The 24,394-nt window shown below is 39.2% G+C and overlaps 1 protein-coding gene across 1 annotated transcript in view; it reads right to left on the bottom strand.

Annotated features, from left to right (window-relative positions):
• Positions 1 to 24,394, bottom strand: part of rnf217 (ring finger protein 217) — an 80,900-nt gene that overhangs the window by 37,047 nt on the left and 19,459 nt on the right. The window contains exons 2-4 of the mRNA XM_060821201.1: positions 8,783 to 9,016; positions 5,598 to 5,762; positions 1,792 to 1,993 (exon numbers count right to left, since the gene is read on the bottom strand). Coding sequence (XP_060677184.1) covers positions 1,792 to 1,993; positions 5,598 to 5,762; positions 8,783 to 9,016 — 601 coding nt within the window. The remainder of the gene's footprint in view (positions 1 to 1,791; positions 1,994 to 5,597; positions 5,763 to 8,782; positions 9,017 to 24,394) is intronic.

Below are 24,394 nucleotides of genomic sequence, written 5' to 3'. Positions count from 1 at the left end.
AAAAGTTGCCCCTTAGGTCTCTTTTATATTTTTCCCCTCTCACCCTAAACCTATGCCCTACAGTTCTGGACTCCCCTGCCCCAGGGAAAAGACTTTTCCTATTTATCCTATCCATGCCCCTCATAATTTTGTAAACCTCTATAAAGGTCACCCCTCAGCCTCTGATGCTCCATGGAAAATAGCCCCAGCCTGTTCAGCCTCTCCCTGTAGCTCAAATCCTCCAACCCTGGCAACATCCTTGTAAATTTTTTCTGAACTCCCTATGACTTAATAATTAAAAATTAACTGCGAATTTTATATTATATTCCAGTGCACATACTATATTACTTATTTGCCTATATCAAGAACTACTATAGTAGCAAGTTCACAATATACAGGCCAAATAACCAACTATATTTTAATCAGAACAATGTATTCAGAAAGCACATTTAATATCATAATACATTCAAGATGCTTCACAGGACTATTATAAAGCAACATTGAAAAGTAACTAAGCTGATCTTGGGGCAGATGCCCAAAGGTTTGATTAAAAGATGTTGGTTTTAAGGACACTCAGAAGAAAGTGAGGCAGTTCAGGGAGAAAATTCCAGGATTTAGAAAATAGTTAGCTGAAGGCATTGATCAAATAATGGTGCAAAATTAAAATCGGTGATGCTCAAGAAGTCATTGTTACAGAAGCCATGAAATAACTTTCAAACACACTTGAGAAATTTAAAATCAATGTATCCCTTGACCAGGAGCCAATGTCAGTCAGCAAGCAATGGAGTAGTAGGTAAGTAGCACTTGGTGCATGTGAGTCACGGAGAGCTGAGTTTGGATGACCTAAAGTTTGAGAAGTATAAAATATCGGAGTCCAATCAGGAGTGCATAGCAATAGTCAAGTCTAGAAGTAACAAAAAAGCATTAACAAGATTTTCATCATCAGATGAGTTGTGAAAGAGTAAAATTGAATGATGTCTCATAGGTAGAAATGGTCAGTTTTAATGATGCATGTGAAGCTCATCTCAGGGTTCATTATAAATCAAGGGGACTCCAACACAAGCTTAGTTAACAATGTATTATTGATGTGCGAAGAAATAAGCTTCAAAACAAATAATTGAAACCATCAGATTTTGGGACCTAGTCTTATTTCACCACTGCTCCCCTACATCAAGCCCTTGAGCACCAAAAGAACAGGTTTCAGCTGAGAAGGCCTTACTGCCTTCACAAATACAGTTTCTTAGTCAAAGTTCTCTCTCTCCATAGTAACTGTTCAAGGCTGAATCAGACTGGTCACAACCTTGGTGCTGCATTTTACAAAACAACCTCCCTTTATTATTGCGAGTCCACCAGTGGTTTAGCACTAAATATTAATTATAGATAGGTTTCATCTTTCTTCATTGAAATTGCAGCATGCCCTTTTATGTCATTTGTTCAAATAGCCAACAAAGGAGAGAAAGATGTACCCGTTCAAAGAAATATAAATAAATGAGATTATTTACTATGATCAACTGATCGGAGAGAATTATGAACCTGTACAAATAGCCTTATATAGATGGCTGCTTAGCATCAAAGCTTTGGAAAATGGTCAGCATTCAATCATGAATTGCATTGACATCACAAGGTGCAAGCTAGTTTTGTTGATTAATTGTGTAATACACGACAGATAGTCTTTTTCTTTCCTTACATAAAAAAGCTAATAAAGATTGAGCTTGTATTTTCTTTTTTTAAAACGAGATATATGCACAAGGAAAATTTCCTTCCCTTTTTCCACTGCACTTAAAGCCTAAAACAATTAAATCTGTTGCTTACCACAGACAGAACCCCGGACTAATCTTCGTAAATGTGGCCTGTCAGGGAGGTAGCGATACTTGCATCCAAAAATACTTAGGTTTGAAGTATGGTCACCAAAGAAACGAAGCTGCCGATAGGTCTCCCCACAACGGTAGCAAAAGTTAGTGTTGCACTGTGAGCAGTTCATGTGATCACAGCCTTCTGTCCTCTGGATATGAATCTTATAATGCATTGTTTTTTTACAAGAAAACAAAATATTAACAGCATTAGGTTTCAGTATTATTCACAACTTTAAAGAAACATCATAGAAAACTCTAGAAGGAATTAAGCTTTAAGCCTACAGCTCTCAATCAATGTAGCACTCAGTTCAGTCATTTATTAAACCCTGAAGTGACAAAGAGTTTTCTTACTCCCTCCCCATAGCTCCGAACTTCGGGGCCTGTGCAGCTACATCTCAATGAGGGATAATTTTGCTATAAAAAATATTTCATTCAAGAATCCACCATCAAGCTGGTGGTAATCAAGCTGGTGGTAAACAAGCTTACTGTGGGCTTGCAGCTTTAATTAAATTTAATAAAGGTGCTTTGTCATAGCTCAAGATCTGAATTGTTAAAAACAAAAGGGTACACTCTCCAATTTGGTTGTTGTTGGTCTAACAGGTACAAATTATACCCATTCTCCAAAGTGTTTTATCGGTCTAAACAGTTTAGAAGAGAATACAGAGCCTGAACAAATTTATGAAGTAATAATGAAATATGGTAACAAGGTGGCAGTATATATGCTATAGGAGATATTTCAGTAGGCAAAATAGTGAAGGAGATCATTTTTTGAAGGAGCAGCTATTAAATAGTTGGTGCTCAGAGGGGTCTGGGTGTTCCACATACATAAAACACTGAAGGTTAACATACAGTACAGCCAAAAAAAGGAAGATATTTTTAATCAACTTATTCAGACACAGTTGGAGCCATTGGGACCGAGGCAAAGGCTGCCCTTTATTGCAAGACGATTAAAAGTACAAGAGTAAGGATGAGTCTACCTTGGGCATCAAGATTTTGATAAATAAATTCTTGAGTCTTGTCACCAATAAGGCCAACATTTACCACCAAACCTTACGTTCCCTTGATAGGATAGCTGTGAGTTACTTTTTTCTAACCTGGTACATCTACCTGGTATTGATATAGTCACAGTGCTGTTAGGATGGGAGTTCCAGAATTTTGACACAGTAACAGTGAAGAATCTGTGATTGGCCTATGAATTGGAGAAAGCTTTGCCAGAGTTGACATTTCCATGAGCCTGCTGCCCTTGTATTTAGTAGAAGTGGTAGAGGTCAAGGGTTTGGAAGGTACTGTCAAAAGAATCTTTCACGAGTTGTTGCAGTAGATCTTGCAGATGATACAGACTGCAGCCAGTCTGTATTAGTTGTGCAAAAAGCGAGTGTGTAAGGTGGTGTTGATCAAATGAGCCACTTGGTGCTACAGTGTGGAACATTCTTCAGTATTGATTTGGTCTCCTTACCCAAGGAAGGATATACTTTATAAAAACATCTCTCATCTCAGGAGAGAATGAGGGGAGATCGAGGAACATGCGGCTACACTGTCTTCTAGTGATGGTGTAAAGACAAGGGGTAAATCACATCAGACTGAGGTAAGGAGACATTTCTTCACTCAGAACATCAAGGTTTCACAATTCTCTATGTCCAAAAGGCTAAGAATGATCAGTTGATTAGTGTATTAAAGGCTGAGATTGACAGAAATTTGAACTTTAAGGGAAATGGGATCAGGTAGGAAAGATCATCCATAATCTTATCGAATTGAAAAGCAGGATCAAAAGGTCATTTGGTTTCTTGGGTGCAGAATTCCAAGGATGCTTAACTCTCTGAATGAATTATTCCTCATAGTATTAATAGTAAATGGTTAAACTCTCGAGACTCTTATGCCTAATTCAGAATTCTCCAAAGACATGTAACAACCTCTCAGCAACTATCACATCAAGCTCTCTCAAGGTCATTTCAATGGGTATTAGCAAACAATATTTCAATGAGTTTACCAGCCATTTGTCTACACTTTGGAGAATATATGTCCATTCTGCCCAATCTCTTCTATGGAACATGTTTTCATCATGTGCCGGCTACATGGATCATGGAATACATTTTCATCCCAGAAAATCAATCTAGTTAACCACAATTGCATATCCTCAAAGGCAAGTTAAGAAAGCTATACACACTACTCCAGATGTGGTATCGCCAAAGCCCCACATAAGTACAATAAGACTATTTCATTTTTGTTATCCCGACCCTTTGCAGTAAAGGCCAGCAAACTAATTTCCTTTTTAAATGCTTGTTTCACCTGAAAATTAACCTTGTGATTCAAGTACATGGATTCCAAAACTCTTTGGAAAACCAACAAGATGTTCGGCCACTTTTGGAATATTGTGTGCAATTCTGGTCTCCTTCCTATTGGAAGGATGTTGTGAAACTTGAAAGGGTTCAGAAAAGATTTCCAAAGACGTTGCCAGGATTGGAGGACTTATGCTATAGGGACAGGCTGAACAGGCTGGGGCTGTTTTCCCTGAAGAGTCGGAGGCTGAAGGGTGACCTTATAGAGGTTTACAAAATTATGAGGGGCATGGATAGGATAAATAGACAAGGTTTTTTTCCCTGGGGTGGGGGAGTCCAAAACTAGAGGGCATAGGTTTAGGGTGAGAGGGGAAAGATATGTTAAAAAAAAAAAGACCTAAGGGGCAACTTTTTCACACAGAGCGTGTAGAATGGTCTGTCAGAGGAAGTGGTAGAGGCTGGTACAATTGCAACATTTAAGAGGCATTTGGATGGGTATATGAATAGGAAGGGTTTGGAGGGATATGGGGCAGGTGTTGGCAGGTGGGACTAGGTTGGGATGTCTGGTCGGCATGGACGGGTTGGACCGAAGGGTCTGTTTCCATGCTGTACATCTCTATGACTATGATCCATGACTCTAAACTGGTACATTGGTCAATTATTAGCAAGTGTTTTGCGGGCAGGGACCGATTCTAGTTTAAAAACAGAACTGCCAATGCTGGAAATGTAAAACAAAAACTTTATAGAACAAGAAATTTATAAAATCCATGAAACCAAATAATATGGAAGCAGGCCATTCGACCCATCAAGTCTATAGTGAACCTCTGAACATCATCCCATCCAGACCTATCCCCTTACCATATCCTTGTATCTTGCACTTTCCATAGCTGATCCACATAGCTAGCACATCCCTGGTCACTGTGGACAATTTAGTATGGCCAATCCACCTGACCTGCACATCTTTGGACAATGGGGGGAAACCGAAGCACCGAGAGGAAATCCAGGCAGACACAGGGAGAATGTGCAAACTCCACACAGACAGTTGCCAGAGGCTGGAATTGAACCCGGGTCCCTAACACTGAAGCAGCAGTGCTAACTCCTGAGCCTGGAGAGTTGCCCTGGAGATACACATGAAGATTGCTGGAGAAACTCAGCAGGGATGATTTTCAGTTCTGAACAAGAGTCACTGGACCAGAAACCTTAATTCTGCTTTCTCTCCACAGATGCTGCCAGACCTGCTGATTTTCTCCAGCAATTTGTGTTTCTGTTCCGGGTTCCAGCAAATTGTTTTATCAACTACTACAAAGGTTCACAGAAACTCAATTTATCTAGAATATAACTTGCACCAAAGGCTGATTTTCTGACAGAGGAACAGGGGAAAATATAATACACCACAAAACCCAAGTTCGGATATCACTTCTTCACTGAACTCAACATTCTGCACACAAATAATACATGACGTGGTTAATTAGCCTAGTTTTAAACTCACCTTGCATTTTGGGCATTTTTGAGCATTTCTTTGTCCATGTTCAATCTCACTAGCCCAGTGACGTAACAGTTTATCTCCCTTTCTGTATTCTTTGCAGTTTAATCCTTCATGCCAAGGGGCATGGCACTTAAAGCACCAAACAAATTGGCACTTTGGACACTGAATCTGTAAGATCAAGGCACAAAATATAGTAGAACAATCACACTGTCAGGAAGAGAGAGGGAAAAGCTTTTAGGAGGCTTGAGAAAAAAATATCAGAAAAAAAATCAAAATCTTTAAAATGAACTCTACGTACAATTTTAAGCTACTAACACCTCCCAAACATGGCTTCAATAGTATCCGCATGAAGGGACTTAACTAATAATAAAAAAAATCAGTAAAACCTCGTGACACACATTACATCTAAAATTCAGAGTGAGAACAGTCAGGATTATGTGGTCATGTGGCAGGACAGAAGTGTTTGAGAGCAGGGACATCGAACAGCTTTGATATTAAACTAAAATTAACATATTGAGATAGAAAATAAACATAAGTAGTACACAGAATTGCAGGGAGTGAATTGCACTAGCAGAGTTAGAAGTTAAAGTAGAGGTCACGGAGACAATAGGCTAGTTGCATGGTTGAATGAAAGGGAAATATAAATGATTCTGTGAATAGAAGAGGTGAATTATTTAATTTCTACACATCAGTTGGCTTTTGACATCGTGCATCACAAAACATCTATTATTCCACAAGGTAAGGAGGCATTGGCTTGGAGAAAAGCTTCTGCGGGGAACGAAAACCAGTTAATTTGTGAATGATTAGATTAGATTAGACTTACAGTGTGGAAACAGGCCCTTCGGCCCAACAAGTCCACACCGACCCGCCGAAGCGCAACCCACCCATACCCCTACATTTACCCCTTACCTAACACTACGGGCAATTTAGCATGGCCAATTCACCTGACCCGCACATCTTTGGACTGTGGGAGGAAACCGGAGCACCCGGAGGAAACCCACGCAGACACGGGGAGAACGTGCAAACTCCACACAGTCAGTCGCCTGAGTCGGGAATTGAACCCGGGTCTACAGGCGCTGTGAGGCAGCAGTGCTAACCACTGTGCCACCGTGCCGCCCACAAATGGATATATACTGACATGGGAAAAAAGAAGCCCGTCAGTTAAGGAAAATTACTGACAGCCCCAAAGCTATGCAGAGTATTTTCATCCAAAATACCTTAAGGGCATCAGGATCTGGGGGATTATGCAATCATTTTCTGAAGCAATATTTCAATTTGACAATGGGTTGTAGCAATTACAGCAGGAGCTCACTGGACAAATAAGAAAGTAACTGTTATCTGTACATTAAAGAAAGAAAACTAAATCTTTGATTGCATAAGCAGCATGACAACACAAAGTCTGGAAGGGCTACGTCACTTGCTGAGAGTACTAATCTGGCCATGCCTAGAATATTACAGTAAGGATATTCTGGTCCAGATATCAGTAAAGAAATAAGAAAGCAACGGAACACTCCTCAGTTACCAGGGGAGGTTTACTCTAAAGAAGATGATCAGGAGGGAATATCGTTTCAATATTAACAAATCTTAAAGAATAGATAAAATAAGCATTAGTAATGTATTTTGGAGATTCCAAAGGAATAAAGTCAGAAGTTCAGAAAAGAGATGGTGCACAAGGGACAATAAAATATAAATAGTGCAGAAACCTTTGTCTAAGAAATGGACAGATTTAGTCACTTTATATTGCTTGAGTACTGCTGAAATAAGACACATTTTGCTGAAGCTTTTCATCTTGCACTCATCAGGTATAATCATTAAACTAATAATCCAGAACCCAGGCTAATGTTCTGGGATGACAGATGAATGATACACACTGAATCAATTCTTAGTCACAGCAGCAGTATCCTGCTATGGACATAAGCAGGATGGGAAGAAAATTAGCTAGTTAGTGTGTATAATAGTGAGCATGCACATTTTACATGCTTTTGCTGAGCACAAACTATACTATAAATCAGATGCTCAATTGCACAAATATGATCAGGTACAATCAAGATTGGGTGCACCTTACAGGCTCATATAGGTTTAATTAATATAATCTATGCAAATCTGTTAATAAGTCTTGCTGAGAGGCTTCTCAAATACTGATACATAGACAATGTAGTGAATATCCTCGGTCATTTGAGTCTTGCAAGCTTTACAACTTTCCAGCATAAGACAAATAGGATGGAGGCATATTACAAGTGCGTCCAAGGAAATGTGAAGCCCTTTTAAAGAAAAGCCTGCAGTCAGGTAAAACAAGATGCCCGGCACTTAATCATTAACTCAAATCAAACATCGGAGATCTTTTTTTTAGAAAAGGAAAACCTCCTGTCCATGTTGTACAAAGCTCATAACTCCAGAAATTTTCCACCAGATCATACTTCATCTCAAGCAAATTACCACTTGTCTGTGCTCCCTCAATTCTCAAAGATTAGACAATTTTCTGGACAAGGTCAAAGAAGTGTAACAAAATTATTTGGTCCCATGTAAACTTATTTTCTGATGGTGCTGCTTCACTTTGAGTAGTTTACAACTTAAATTCTTGGTGTAATTTATTTGGAGATACAACATGAGTTTGAAGTCAGATCTGCCTTCTTGGGTAGAAAACATTCCTCCTGATTGCTGTCTTTACTGGGCAAGCCCTCACTGTGAGATTACACCCTCTCGTCCAAAGCTCTGTGACAAGAGGTTACAAGCACTCTGCATAGGCCTCTAAGAATCTTATGTTTCAATAAGGTCTTCTCTCGTTTTGCTCAACTCCAATGAGTGCAAGCAATATTCTGGTAAATCTCTTCTGAAACCCCTCTCGTTTAATAATACCCTTCTGACAACAGGGCAACCCCAGAATTGTACACAGTACTCCACCAAGGTCCTGTACAATGTCAACATGATGTTCCAACCCCAAAACTCAAAGAATTGAGGAATGAAGGCAAGCATGCTAAATACCTCAACTATGCTATCGATATCTATAATCGCTAATAATTAGTGTACTGCCTTTTTGAATACCTTCATTATCTTACAAGTTATTTCCTGTCATACAGAACAGATACTGTTATGGGGCCAGACTATTCCCATCAGTGTAGTCTTCCCCTTGTTATTTCTTACCTCCAATCATTTGGAGTTAGAACAGAATTTGAGAGAAAGATGCTCACTTTGAACTTGTTCTCTGATTTTGTTGGGGTTGGAATGTTGCTCTTCCGTCTGAAAGTAGTGAAATGCTTGCATTGTGGACAAGGTTTGGTGCTTGAATCCACTCTGCTAAGCTCCAGAAAGTAGCTGTATTTGACAATATCATCATGAGGCAGATTGGAGATGACAGTGCTTTCATCCAAGTATTTGCTGCATTCTGTAATGGGGCATTTTATCTCTGCTCTTCCCAGCTGCACCTACGTACAGATAAAACAAATGGTTTGAAAAAGTCACGTGTATAGCTTTTTATACATAATATATGCAATCTCTCTCACACACACACACACACACACCTCAGTACTATAAAGGTAATAAATTACTAAAACCTATAGTTCCATTACACCAAATAATTTTACATTGATAGGAAAAGATTTTATCCTTTCAGCGTCAGCTCATAAAAAGATAAGAAATCCAATTCAAACAATATTATGCAAAATAGAACTAGCAATAGTGTAACTGCAACTAGCACATAACTTAGGCTACAATAGACGGCCTGTAAGTTCTTGAGAAGTATTACAAACTTTAAGAATGAAGTTTAATGATATTTTTTTTAAAATGTATTTGCTCATAGGATAGCAACGTAATTGGCTATGACATCACTTTTTGCTCAAACCTAATTTCCCTCGAGTATGGCGAGTAGTGGTGAGCTGCCACCTTGGTATTTTGCAATCCATTTGATATAGGCACATGCGTGGTGCTGTTAAAAACAGAGTTTCAGGATTTTGAACCAACAACAGCAAAGGAATAGCACAATCACACTATCTGCTTCATTCTGGGTGGTGTCAAGACACTGGAGTTTTGGAGCTGCATTCAGCCAGGCAAGTGGAGAATATTCTAGCACACTCCTAATTTGTAGATGATGAACAGACTTTGGCGGCTCAGGAGTTGAGTTATTCACTGCCGGATTCCTAGACTCTGGCTCTGCTCTTGCAGCTGTAGTACTTATATGACTAATCCACTTCTGTTTCTGGTCAATGGCAATCCCTATAATATTGAGAGCAGGGGATTTGGCAATGACAATACCTTTGAAAGTTAAGGAGAGAATGGTGAGAAATTGGGGAAATTGCCTGCCAGTTGTGTGGCATGAATGTTAGATGTCATTTATTAGCTCAAGTCTGAATGACATCCTGGTCTTGCTGCATATGGACTATTTCACTATCTAAAATATCACAAATAGTGCTTAGCATCATGCAGTCATCAGCCAATATCCCTGAGCTCTGTACTTTATAATGGAGGGATGATGTAAGATTCAGTTGCTGCAAGGAACTCTAAGGAATCCGTGAAAAGATGTCCTGTAGCTGAGATGACAGATCCCCAACAACCACAACCACTTTCCTTTGTGCCAGGTATGACTCCAAGCAATATTCACAACTGGACAATAACATTCCTGTCAGATTTTGTTGGCATTAGAAAACAAGACGATGAGTTCATTTGCGAACTTGAAGGAGTGAGTAAAATTATTAGTTTTAGGATAGGTGTGATTTAATGTTAGCAATATAATTCCTGATTACTAAACAGGAAATGGTCTCAAACAGTACTGTGATGATCCTAGGTAGGGAAAAGACAACTTTCAATAAAAACCAAATGCCATGAAAGATAGAGGTGCTTGGAATAAAAATCAGAAGGTTCTGGAGAAACTCAATAAGTTCAACAGCACCTCAGAGAAAGAAACAGTGTTAAGGTTTCTAATATGACTGTCAGCTGAAGCCGACATCTTCAATTTTATATTTGTTCATTTTGTTTTATTTTAAATAATTTATAAATTTAGTTTTAGAATATTTTTTCCAATGGAGTTCCTTGGATATTGGGCATCAGGAGAAAAACTCTCCACTGGTTTGAGTTTATAGTTACTAGAAAGGGAGATGGTTGTGGTTTCTGGAGGCCAATCATCTCAGCACCAGATATCTCTGCAGCAGTTCCTCAAGGTACTGTCTTGGGCCCAACCTTCCTCAGCTGCTTCAGTGACTTTTCCTCAATCCAAAGATCAGAGGTGGGGATGTTTACTGATGATTGCACAATGTTCAGTACATGCACGACTCCTAAGAAAGCAGCCCTGTCTAAATGCTGCAAGAGCTAGACAACATTCCAGTTTGGGCTGATGAGTGGCAAGTAACATTGCCTGGCACTTACAGTGTGACAATAACTGTCTACAACAAGAGAGAATCCAATCCTTGACATTCAACAGCATTATCACTGAAATCCTACTGTCAGCATCCTGGGGATTACCAATTGACCAGAAACTGAAACTTATCGATTGCAGTTATAAAAACAAGTCAGAAATCAGGAATCTGTGACAAGTAACTCAGGGCGGCACGGTGGCACAGTGGTTAGCACTGCTGCCTCACAGCGCCAGGGACCTGGGTTCAATTCCCGCCTCAGGCGACTGACTGTGTGGAGTTTGCACGTTCTCCCCGTGTCTGCGTGGGTTTCCTCCGGGTGCTCCGGTTTCCTCCCACAGTCCAAAGATGTGCGGGTCAGGTGAATTGGCCATGCTAAATTGCCCGTAGTGTTAGGTAAGGGGTATGGGTGGGTTGTCGCTTCGGCGGGTCGGTGAGGACTTGTTGGGCGGAAGGGCCTGTTTCCACACTGTAAGTAATCTAATCTAACTCAGTTCCTGACTCCCCGAAGACTGGTCACCATCTAAATTCAGGAGTGTGATGGAATTGCTTCCATTTGCCTGGATAAGAGCTGTTCCAACACCCAAGGAACTTGATACTATCCAAGACAAAGCACCACATCCACTAAGTATTCATTCCCTTCACCACCGACATAGTGACAGCAGTGTGCAGCATCTATAGGATGCATTGCAACAACTCACGAAGGTTTCTTAAACAACACCTTCTCAACTCACAACCTCTACTTCCTTAAGGAAAAGGGCAGCAGATAAATGATGCAGCATCACTGCCAAGTCATTCACCATGTTGATTTAGAAATATATCAATGTTCACCCACTGTCACTGGGTCAAAATCCTGCAGCACCCTCATCAACAGTGCTATGGGTATATACAAACCACTTCGACTACAGCAGTTCAAGAAGGCATCTTACTACCACTTTCTCAAATGCAATTAGTTATGGGTAATAAATTCTGGCCTGGTCAGTGATGGCCACACAATGAAAGAAAAGAAGTAATCCTGCAGGCAGCAATACCTGGACAACTTCCACACTTGAGCTGAACAACAGCACAGTACATACATGCTGGGTAATGTACATCGCCAATACAAAACAGGATTGAATCACTTTCCCTTGATGTCAATGACATTATCACAAAGTTCTCAATCAATATCCTCACAGTCCCCACTTACCAGAAACTTACCTGGACCAAGTACATAAACACTTTTATGTATATAAAAGCAGATTTGCAAGCATTCTGTGGTGAGTAAATTTGTTTCTGTCTCCCCATAGCCTTTTCACCAACCACAAAGCATAAATTAAAAGTGCAATGGAGTACTTGTCTGGATGAGCATAGATCCAATAATACTTGAAGCTCAGCATCCCAGCCACAATCTTGAATATTCATTCCCTCCCCCACTGGTGCACCAGTGATAGGAACACTGCAACAAGCCACCAAGGCTTCTTCAACACCACCTTCCAAAATCTGGATTGTTAGCATCTAGGTCAGTGACAGCAGCTACATGGGAACATCAGTAACTGCAAGTTCCCCTCCAAAATCATATACCATAGATTGGGAAATAATCATTCATCTTCACTTGGTCATAATTCTCAAACTCTCTTCTTAACTGCACTGTTTGTCTACCTTCACTACACAATCGACAGTGGTTCTCGAAAGCATCATAACTTTAAAGCAAAGAGGGATGGGCAAAAATGTTGATCTATTACTAACAAAAGGATTCTTATTCATTGAAATTTGCAAGTCTGAAACTTTGGGCAAAGACTGGAAAACAAACATTAAAACTGGCAATAATCGAGGTCTAGATTAGGTTAGTCAATAAGTTTAACAACACGACGGCTGGAGGAGGAGCGCCTCATCTTCCGCCTGGGAACCCTCCAACCACAAGGAATGAACTCAGATTTCTCCAGTTTCCTCATTTCCCCTCCGCCCACCTTGACTCAGTCGGTTCCCTCAACTCAGCACCGCCCTCCTAACCTGCAATCTCCTTACTGACCTCTCCGCCCCCACCCCACTCCAACCTATCACCCTCACCTTGACCTCCTTCCACCTATCACATCTCCATCGCCCCTCCCCCAAGTCCCTCCTCCCTACCTTTTATCTTAGCCTGCCTGGCACACTCTCCTCGTTCCTGATGAAGGGCTCTGGCGAATTTCCTGTTCCTTGGATGCTGCCTAACCTGCTGTGCTTTAACCAGCAACACATTTTCAGTTAGGTTAGTCAATACATGGAAAAGGAAGGCAAAATAACATTGTGCCTCAGAACTATTTATTTTAAAAAGTAAATTCAGAGGCATGAATAGAGGAGGTGAAAAGTTGTAGAAACAATCACCACAAAATTTCTCCCCCACCCCATCATCACAGTGGACAAGTACTCCAAAATAATTCAAATGATCGGTCGATTCCTGGAGGTCACACCAACTACAGGAGGTGCCTACAAAACTGAAATTCCTGGACAAAACAGGATCAGGACAAATAAACTATATTGTTTTTTTTCTTAGGATAACCTGATTTGATGATACTCGTTCTCCTGTCTAATTTTACACAATACTTCAAGGATTTTCCCAGCACCAGTTTAATTCTCAAAACTCAAACACAAATAAAGCAAATTCTATTCTGATCAGCTTTGACTCAAGAAAATGTAATGTTTTAACTTTTAGTTTAGAGTTGCAAGTAAAGATAAAATTTGTATGTAGTTGGAAGGCGAAGTAGTGAGAAGAGAAAATTGTGAAAGTGAAAAAAAGAGTAAAATAATTTGATTTCCAGCCGAAGAAATTAGTTAAAATAGAAAAGCAAGAGTCAAACTTCAGTTAATCACAAATTCTGTACAGCTGAAAAATAACTAGCAACTAGATATGGAGCATTTTCATAAATTCATTCGATTTGCAACTCAGCAAAATGGAAAATGTTTAAAGTGTTAAAACATTAAGTCTACTTGCTGATAAAGTGCAATAAATCTGAGCTGAAAATGGGACAAAGCACATAGGTGTACAGTATTGCACATTTTATTTTAATGTATGTAAATTGCTAGTTGATATACTGAGTTCAGCAAATAAGTAACAAAATCAAATGATAAAACTTTATAATCTCAAATTGTTACATTTGACAGTTATGTTATTTGTTCCTGAATGTTTACTGACCTAACCTTGGAATCAAACAAGTCAACAAACATTTGTAAACCTTGAAGCATTCAAGTCACAGTGGCCCTTGTCATAATTCGCATCATCCAAATCACCCATCACCCTCTGCTCACTGGCCTAGGTTGGTTGGTTTCCTGTTCAGCAATGTCTCAATTTTAGAAATAGCAAACATTTTTTTCCATATTCTCCATGGCTTCATACCTCTCTATCTGTAAGCCCTTCCAAGGCCTTACAACGAGCCTCGATATTGCACTCCTCTAATTTTGATATCTTCAGCATCCCTGAATTTATTTCCTTCACCCTTGCGGGACATGCCCTCAGCTACTGCGGCTCTAACCTTTGGAAGATCTAGGGCAGGTTTCCCTGACATTTGTTTTAAGCCTGGTAACGAGCATTCTGTAAAATGCAGCCTTACTCAAAAGTCCCTTTTCATCCAAGGAGTTGGCCATCTGCCCTAACATCTCCTTATGTGGCTTGATGTCAAATTTTACTTCATAAAACTCCCCTGAGGTGCGCTGGAGATTTTACGATACTAAAGCTGCTCTAAAAACAGAATCAGCTGTTATTGGGCAGCAAAGAGACAAGAGATGATTGTAGTGTCAGTTAATAACAAAATGCACTTGTACAATCATCATGGAATGTCCTCGTGGAACTAGGTACCCAACCTTTACAGAATCCAAAGCTTGGGTGAAGAGATGTGGATTGAAAAGCTTGGAAAGCAGTTAAGTAGAGGGCTTTAAGGAGGAAGATCTAAGGAGCAGAGCTCAGGTTGGTGACTGTGCTGCTACTGAAGCTGACACAGGATTGCTGGGATACTCAACTTAGAATTTTAGAACATTAGACATGATTTGGAAATGTCGGTGTTGGACTGGGGTGTACAAAGTTAAAAATCACACAATACCAGGTTATAGTCCAACAGGTTTAATTGGAAACACACTAGCTTTGGGAGCACCACTCCTTCATCAGGTTGCACAATCACCTGTTGAAGGAGTGTCGCTCCGAAAGCCAGTGTGCTTCCAATTAAACCTGTTGGACTATAACCTGGTGTTGTGTGATTTTTAACTTAGAACATTAGAGAATGCTGAAGGAATACAAAGAAAGAATACAGAAGTCCAATGGGATGAGGGCATGGAAAAACAAAGAGATTTTGACTAACCAAAAGAATGGCTGAACATTTTAATCAACCCATGTCCAAACTTAATAGATAATCCACTGACCGATTTTGTCAGCAGCCCACCAGTATCAACTGTAGAAATGAATGGCTCAGCTTTTACATCACTCTTAGTGTTCCTTTTGTTCAACAAACACTTCAGGGCAATTTGTGAACTCCTAATTATCATATCAGGATCTGGCATTACAGAGTAGGAAAGAGCAGGATCTGTACTTGTTGACCCCTCCAAACTTCACTATGTAAGCAAACAACTCATTTCTATACAGCATCTTCAATGTAATAAAGTACCCTAAGGCATTTCACAGGTGTATTCCAAAGCAAATATAATATCAGGCTACATCAGAAAATAAGCGGTGAGATGTCCAAAAGCTTGGCCAAGAGGAGATAGGTTTTAAGCGATGTCTTAAAAGGAGGAAAGTGAGGTTGAGAGGCAGAGATATAAAAAGGAAACTTGAAAGCCTGAAACAAAGACAAATAAATGTGCAGCCAACAATGCCGGAGAGTTTAAAAATCAGGAATACTCAAGAGGCCAAAATCAGAACGGTGTAGAATAGACCAATTCTATTCTTTGGAGCTGGGTGAATATTTGGAGGGAGAAAGGTGATCAAATGGAAGAATTTGAAAACAAGCATTTGAATTTAAAAATAAGGTGCTCCAGGCATCAATGCAGTTCAGTACACACTGTGGGCTATGTGAATCCAGACCTGGTGCAAAGTAATGGGCAGCAGACCTTAAGTTTAGAGAGGGTAAAATGCAGGAGATCTGCCATGAATTGTTGAAATAGTCTAGTCTCGAGGTAACAAAAACAGAGGAACATGAGACAGTTGAACATTACAAGTCATATTTTTCTAAATTGAAGGCAATTGATAAAACACTTAAAGTGGACAGTAACAGCAAGTTTATAACATACGGAAACACATCAAATACAAGTGACACTGTTTCTTTGTGAACTGCATTCGCAGAGTTCACAAAGTCGTTGATGTGACTTTCTGGCTTGTAGTGATTCTCTTAGTGATCTGCATTGAGCACTCATTCCTATAGAATCAGAAATAATATCAGACGGTCTAATGCAATTAGCAACACAATCGGTTAGACTGAATACCAGGTATGGATTTTGGGTTTAAAAATCTTTTGCGCAATCTCAACTCTGGCTAAACTAACAAATAAGAAATACAGCACATGCAAAACTACCAAATTCTCTTGTTCAAAGAATACTTGATAAAAGCATACTTTACTAAATAATGTTATTGTCTCCAACGAAAATCTTCAGAAAACCTCTATTTCGAGAACAGTTTACTCTGAAAACTATCGCAAAATCAGATGATTGACTATGGTGAAGACTAAAACTGTGAACCTTAAAATTTTTATCCAAGATTTTCTTTGAGCTCTCAGAAAAATATTCAGGTCTCATCTTATTTCAACTTGGCCAATTAAACATTTAGAAGGCTGAAGTCTCTGTTTTCAGCCCCTGCCATAAACTATGCTCACTTGCTGCTGACTGATCCTCCTCTTGGCACTGTCTTAAATTGAAAGGTTATTTGTAGTGTCAACATCCTGTTCAATATCAAGCTCCCATAAAACCCCCATTACAAAGATTACCTTCATTTACCACAATATTAACTTCTGCTCCTACCTCAATCCAAGCCTCCATGCAAGTTTTAACACTATCAGAAATGTATATTGCCACATTCTTCTCACTCACCTCCAACTATCTGCCATCCATCAATTCCAGTTTGCCTGATCTTACAATCCTACCTGTCCATCATTCCAATTTTAACTGACCTATTCTGCTTAATCCACAGTCCCAAACGGTCTCTTGAACACACTCTTTCTCCAAATCCTGCCTTCAGAGTTTCTTTCATTCCATCATTGGAAGCTGCAGCTTCTTGGAATCATTTTCCCAAACGTGGTCATTGTTTCAGTTTCCTCACCTCAAGATCCATTCTTTAACCAAGCTTTTCATCACCCAACCTAAACTACAGTTCAGTATTTATTGAAGAAAATAAAATGCACTCGAAAAAATATAAAATATCAATTTTAGAAGTTCAGCAGTTAAAGTTTGGAGGTTTAGACATTCCCTAACCTTTCAATCACACCAAACAATTCAAACAAGGAGTTCCCAAATACTGGGAGTCTATATTTGTTGACCCCTTGGCATTAGCAAACAAAAATAAAACTTTACCTTTTAGTAGTTGCCATGCCCATTGGAAGTTAGAAGGAAATTCTTGAGTCCTATACAAATTCTCTAGAGACAGTTGTGAACATAATATTTGCAAAAGATCCGCAAAGAAAGAATTTTTGAAGGCTATATGATTGAAGCTCTGTACAGGAAGTTACATCAACTGATCATTTCGAACATTAATCTGTGGTGGTTCTTTAACATCAACTTCCATTTTAAAAGCTTTGGAAAATAATCAATGGAAGCAAATACTGGTTTGTTTATTTATTTGTACTGCCTTCAGGTTCTGTATGGCTGCCTGGCATTCTACTGACCATACTGGTTTGGCTTACTCTCTTACCAAATTTGTTAAAGGTATATTCATTTAGAAGTTATTTATAGTAATTTCCAGTCAAACCCACATATCCCTAAAAATCTCATTATTTCCCATGTAGTTTTAGGAACCACCATTTGCAATGAACTCCAGTTACTATGGTAGGTTCAAACAAATGATCTTCTAGCATATACGAAATCTTTGTTGTGACAATGCTGTGCCTTTAAGAGGTGTGTTTTGTTCTGTTTTTTTTAAGTGAAAGATTGGGGAACAGGTGATAAGCAATCTATGAGAAAATACACAATTTGTGAAGCCTTGGTGATTTTTTTTCAAAGTTGGAACAATGCAAGCACAAGTGGGTGGAGACACAAACAGACCTAGGATTTTTGAGATCTTGCTTTAGTTAGTTAGTGGGTGTGAACTGAGATTGTGGAAGGAAAAAACCTCTCTCTCCCTGGAAAGCTGCTGCACATATCTCTTTCATACTGATCAGACTGCACATGAGACAATCTATGTTCGAATGTGCTTTTTGCCAAGGGCGTGTTTACAGGATACTACAGTATTGGAAATGTTAATTAGTAATAGTTACTGTATCTATTATTTCCAATAGAGTTAAGTTATTCCAATTGCTTCTTTCTTTTGTTGCACTTTTACTATAGCGCATGAAAAAAGTGTTTAGTTTAACCAATTGAATTGCATCTGGAATGCAACACCTTACATTTACCTTTAAAATAAGAACATTTAGGGTATAGACTACATTTTGATTATTTTAAAAGGAGATTGGTCTGGTCCATAACATTTGTTGTTTATTTAGGCTCAACTAAAAGGACTTTAAATTACTGGTACTGACAGTCCTCTGTCCACAACATGCTAATGTATACATCCAGATGTATCTCTATAGATTTCTTTATACTCCTTAGGTAGTTTCACTAAATCCTCTCATTTTCCCTCCTTTAAATAAGAGAGTAGTGTCTAATGGTCCCAGTTTTTCTGCGTAAACTAATCGAATTGTATGAGGGATGCTTTGAAAACGGTTGCCTTCTCCTTCCACCTCGTTTTTATTATCTTGGTCATCCTACATTATTAGCACCTTGCTCCTCCAATCCTGCCCACTGTGATGATGTTGTTTTAAAATGTTTATGTGACATACCCGATTTTTCTTCCTACAAGCAGGGGAAGCTTTTAGAAAAATCACTTTACTAGCCCTCCTAAATACCTTGAATGGACATTGAATTTTACTTTTAGAGGTTCATCTTACAAAGGCAATAAGGGTATACTGGCGTTTTGCTTTCATTTTATGTATTGTCCTACCCAATCCATTAGTACTCGTCTGAAAGGTTATTCAGAAACTGGTATGGGTATTAAACGTACTGGTTAAATTACATGTTCAGGTTGACTGACCACCTGAACATGCATGACACCTTTTATAGATTGCATCATTTCCTTCTACCATCAGAATTTAAGGTGCATCTCATAAGATCTCATAATATCTAGGCAGGGCTACTATTCGATGAACAACCGTTGGTTCATCATCTGCAGGTCTGTGAGGATGTGGGCATTTCATCTTCAGAATTCTAATTTTGGAACGTGTTCAGCCTGTCAATTCAGTAAATCCAGCTTTTGTAATTTATTCTACAGTAACCAGAAACAACTCTGCAATCTACAAGTGCTGTTCTGGATCTCTTCAACTGATGTTAAAGATGACGGCTGGTGACTTTTAAATTCAAATGAAGCTGCTGCTATTACGTTCCTCACATATACAGTCTGCTCTAAGTAATTCTTTGAAATAATCTAAATATTCATCCTTTCGCACTAGACTTTATCTTAAGGATTTGTTTGTAAATAGTGCCATGTTTTTGGCAGCAATACTGAAACACAGTCACACACAGTTTTGTTTGAGATCTCAAGGACAATCCTACAATGCAACAAGCTGTCAATGGAAATAGTCAGACCCTCATCACTTCAAAATCTTCATGACCAATCTTTACATTATTTCCATTTAAATATTTTATGAGCAGGACTAACATCACAACAGGACCTGCCAGGTCTTGCTAGTGGTACCCATGTAAATGCTGTGGAATAATGATATTAGACCATGGAACTGACATGATTAAAGTAGGTGCAGAAGAACATCCTGTATTTAACAATGAGATTCCATGATCACAGAGAACTTTCACATTTCATTACACGCAACTTTTAATCATGTTTAACCTACTCTTGTCTACCATTATCTTTCAAATTTAAGCTGGTTCTTTATTACATCAAAAAGAAAAGTATTTCATGTATTGCAAGACCCTAATGGATTAAAATAAAAAGAGGATGACTTTATTGTCAAGGCGACAAAAACCACATAAAAACACCTTTCCATTGCTGGTAGTAGTATTTAAAAATAAAATCTGAAAGTGTAGGGCAGGTCTGACAGAATCTGTGGAAAGAAACAAAGTTAGCCTTTCAGGACAATGATAAAAGGGCTTTAAGCTGAAAAACTAACTCAGCTTCTCTCTATTGATACGAATTCAGAAGCTGAGCATTTTCTAACATCTTGTTTTGATTTCATATTTCCAACAACTTTTCTTCATGTCAGCCAAATGGCTAGACAAATTAGAGTGCAAGTATTTCATCTGTGTGTAAACATCGCTGATAACTACTTCAACTCAGCTGCCAAAGTTGAATTTAACTGATGAACAAAACAGTAATTTTTGTAGATTTCGCTTTTGCTTTATTTTGATCAAACATAATGCAGAAGATTTTGTGATCACCTTGCACTTGTACTCAGTACTAACCAGAATTGAGGTATTTATCAAACCTTGTTTAGAATCACAGATTGCTTACAACACAAAGCAGGGTTGCCTCACCCTTCATGCCTATGCTGGCTTGCTACATGAATGACACACCGCATCTTTTCCTCACAATCCTGCAAGTTTTCCATCCTTAGATAATGATCCAATTCCCTCTTGAAAGCCATGATTGGATCTGCCTTCATCACACTCTCAGCATTGCATTCTAGATATATCACTTGTTCCTCAAGTCATTTTGTTCTACTATGATTCACCTTAAATTAGTGTTTTCTGGTTTTTGATGTTTCAAACAATGGAAACAACTTCTTTTCTATCAGAATTTTGAACGCCTTCATCAAATCTCATCTCAACTTTCCTTCCGTAAAGGTGGCTGTTGTATTAAGACATGTTTCTGGAGAGTTAATGATTATGTTACATTAGTAACACCTATCCTACTGATATCACACACAGTATATTGATGGGGACAAGGAATTCTATTCTCACTTTCTATTCTATTCTCTTCAGCCTAGTGAATAATGGTAGAGGATTCACCACCACAGAGTACACACAGAAGAGCCATTTGGATAGATGGAGTTCTATTCTCAGTTTCCAAGGGAGTAGACGTGTTTGCACCAGCTCCCTAAACTCCGACTAATTGTGCCCAAACAAATGTAGCTTACTCATTGCTATCATGCAGTAAACCTTCTTGTTATTTAAGAATGGTACCATGGGAATGGTGTAGGAATGAACTCTCTGTTGAGTCTGGCCCCAAAGAAACATCTTTTTACATTTCCAGAGTTACGATTATTTAAATCTAAAAAGCTCCTTTAGTGGACTCTGAGACCAAACTCGATGGAATTTAGAAGGAAATGGCGGGGGGGGGGAATCAGATTGAAATTTGCAGGATACTGAATGGCCTGGACAGAGTGGATGCTGGGAAGATATTTCCATTGACAGCAGAGAGAAGACCTGAGGGCACAGCCTTAGAGTAAAGGGAAAGCCCTTTATACAGAGATAAGGAGAAATGTCTTTGGCCAGAGAGTGGTGAATCTGTGAGATTCATTGCCACAGAAGGCTGTAGAGGCCAGGTCATTGAGTATATTTAAAACAGAGGCAGATAAGTTTTTTGATTGCCAAGGGGTTCAAAGGCTACAGACAGAAAGCGGGAAAACGGAATTGAGAAACCTTTCAGCCATGACTGAATAGCGTTGCAGACTCAATGGCCGATTGGCCTAATTTCTGCTCCTATGTCTTAAGTTTCTGTTAATTCTTTTAATTTTAGAATATAAGTAAACCTAAGAAGGCCAGCGGTAAAAGTCAAGTCAATGGAGTTTAAGCCACATTCTAAAGTCTAAATATTAAATTATTTGAACTGAAAGTCTCATGTAAGTTCATTGCAAAAAATGGCTTCTAGAAAATAACTGGTCTGGTACTCAAGTACACCTAAATACTGTACAAGAACAATCAGCATCACAAGAGCCATCAAATCATGTCAACAGAAGTCACACGCAATCAGGAGCCATTAGACACTTGGTTGGCTTTTACCTGGAGGAACAGCAAGCAATGGAAACACCAGCTAGAAAATCCATAAGAATATTGGTACTTGTCTTATAGTTAGAAGGAATGACTTCTTTCTATATCAAACACAGATATTGAAAATTATAATGAAAGTAATAACACATATATTGCAGTTTGTTGATAATTTGCACAAACAAGAGACAGGAGCTCTGCATTGTCTCAACAGGTTTACCAATGATTAGCTCAGTTACACAGTCCAACATGCTTCTGGTCAATGCAGAGTTGCACATTTCAGATAAGACAGTTGAGCATGACCGTTTGCTTTAGTTTCCATGTTAGGGGTGAAAAATAAGCCGGAAATAATGAAATTACACAGATGCTGAGAGAGAATGGCAGTGATTTGGTCATAGTACCAATTTAGAAGATATACTAACACTCATTAACTGCATTAACAAATGACTAACACCCATTTGAATAAGACATTGATAACTTCGAAACTAATCCCAATATGGAATCAAACCCTTAAAATAGAAAATTTTAAGGTATATTTAAAAAGGAGGAAAGCAAGGTAGAGAAACAGACAAGTGGAGAAGGTATTCATTCCATTGCTTGGGGTCTTGGCAGTTGAATCCACAGCTGCCAATGCTGCAGCAACTTAAATTGAAATGCTCAAGAGGTGAGAATTAGAGCAAACATATTTTGAAGTAGATTGAAGACATAGCAAGGGACAATGCCTTGAAAGTATTTGATAACAAAGGAATTTGAAAATAATGGTGAGAATACGAAATCATTATGTCACTTAACTGGGGGGTAGGGGCAACAAACAACGTTGAGCTCAAGATAATGATGAACAGAACTCGGTGCAAGTTCGGATTTATGTAGAGTTAGATAACCTTACATTTGCAGTGGGATGTGCATGGCACATCAGCCACTGGTGTTTGTAAAGGATTAGAGGGGGCACAAGGAACACCTTTTTTTAAAAAAAAACACAGCAGGTGGTGGGTATCTGCAATTCGCTGCCTCAGTTGGGGGTGAAGGCAGAGATCCTCAACGCTTTCAAAAAGTACTTGGATCTGCACCTTAAGAGCTGTAAGCTGCAGTGCTCTGGGCCACGTGCAGGAAGATGAGATTAGAAATGTCACTGCAAGGTGGCACAGTGGTTAGCATGACTGCCTCACAATGCTAGGTACCTAGGTTCGATTCCAGCCTTGAGTGACTGTCTGTGTGGAAGTTGCATGCTCTCTGCGTCTGCATGAGTTTCCTCTGGGTGCTCCAGTTTCCTCCCACAGTCCAAAGATATGAGGGCTAGGTGGATCAGCGGGGTAAATGTGGGGTTTTGTGGATCGGTTGGAGAGTGGAATGCTCTTTGCAGACTCAGGGCTGACTCTATCGGCTGAATAGCCTCTTTCTGCATTGTAGGGATTCTGTGAGCAGGCTGCTTTCGGATCGGCATGGACAAGATGGGTAGAATGGCTTCCTTCTGTGCTGCATAATTTCTATAGTTGTATGATATGTTGGAATAACAAGGTTTAGAATTAACAAAGGCATAAACAAGGACATCAACACATGAGTAGAGACCGGCACAAAGACAGTCTTTGGATGTTGTGGATATGTGGTTGAATCTGGGCTCAAATATGGCAACGTTTCCAACAGTCGGGTTCAGCCTCAAACAATGCCTTTGACCGTCTGCGCATTTGCTATTTTAGCCAAGGAACCGGATAATACAGAGACAATGGTGAAGTTAGGGGTCATGGTGGTTAGGTACAGCTGCATACAGTCAACATCAACACAGTCAATGTGAAAACTGATATGTTTTCCAGTGTTGGTGAGAGGCACCATAGAAATGAGAAATAGAACATACCATTAGAGTCACTGAAGGTAACAGTACAGACAGAAGACATGACCGTTCATTCTCCAGCTAGATTTAGGTAGGTAAGAAAGGAACTAAGCTACTGTAGTTTCACAGCTGAACAAAACAAAGAGGCATTATACAGTAGAAGAGGTTTTTATAAACAACTGTGTACATTAAAGGAGTAACAAATGTACTGATTTCCATATACAGTTTATGAACTTACATTTAGTGCAAGAGACGGAATAGTTAGGAGACATTTCAGTTTCTTCACTTAAATCAAATGATCATAGTCTTTGCATTAATGACAACGGTGAATTATATCTTAAATGCATTTTACAGATTTGCTCATATCAGCTACAGTCTTGCTTGCCATAACTGTTGATGGTGTACAACTTCTCAGTTGTGGGTCCTGTAAAACCTGCCTGTTTACATTTCAGGGCAGGTTCCAGGACATTGATTGCAACACAAAAGCAATGACGTGGTTCCAGGCGAACAAG

The sequence above is a fragment of the Hemiscyllium ocellatum genome, chromosome 3 (assembly GCF_020745735.1).
Source record: "Hemiscyllium ocellatum isolate sHemOce1 chromosome 3, sHemOce1.pat.X.cur, whole genome shotgun sequence".
Taxonomy (NCBI): Eukaryota; Metazoa; Chordata; class Chondrichthyes; order Orectolobiformes; family Hemiscylliidae; genus Hemiscyllium; species Hemiscyllium ocellatum.
Note: the sequence above shows the minus strand (reverse complement) of the source record. Positions and strands in the feature narration are given on the sequence as shown.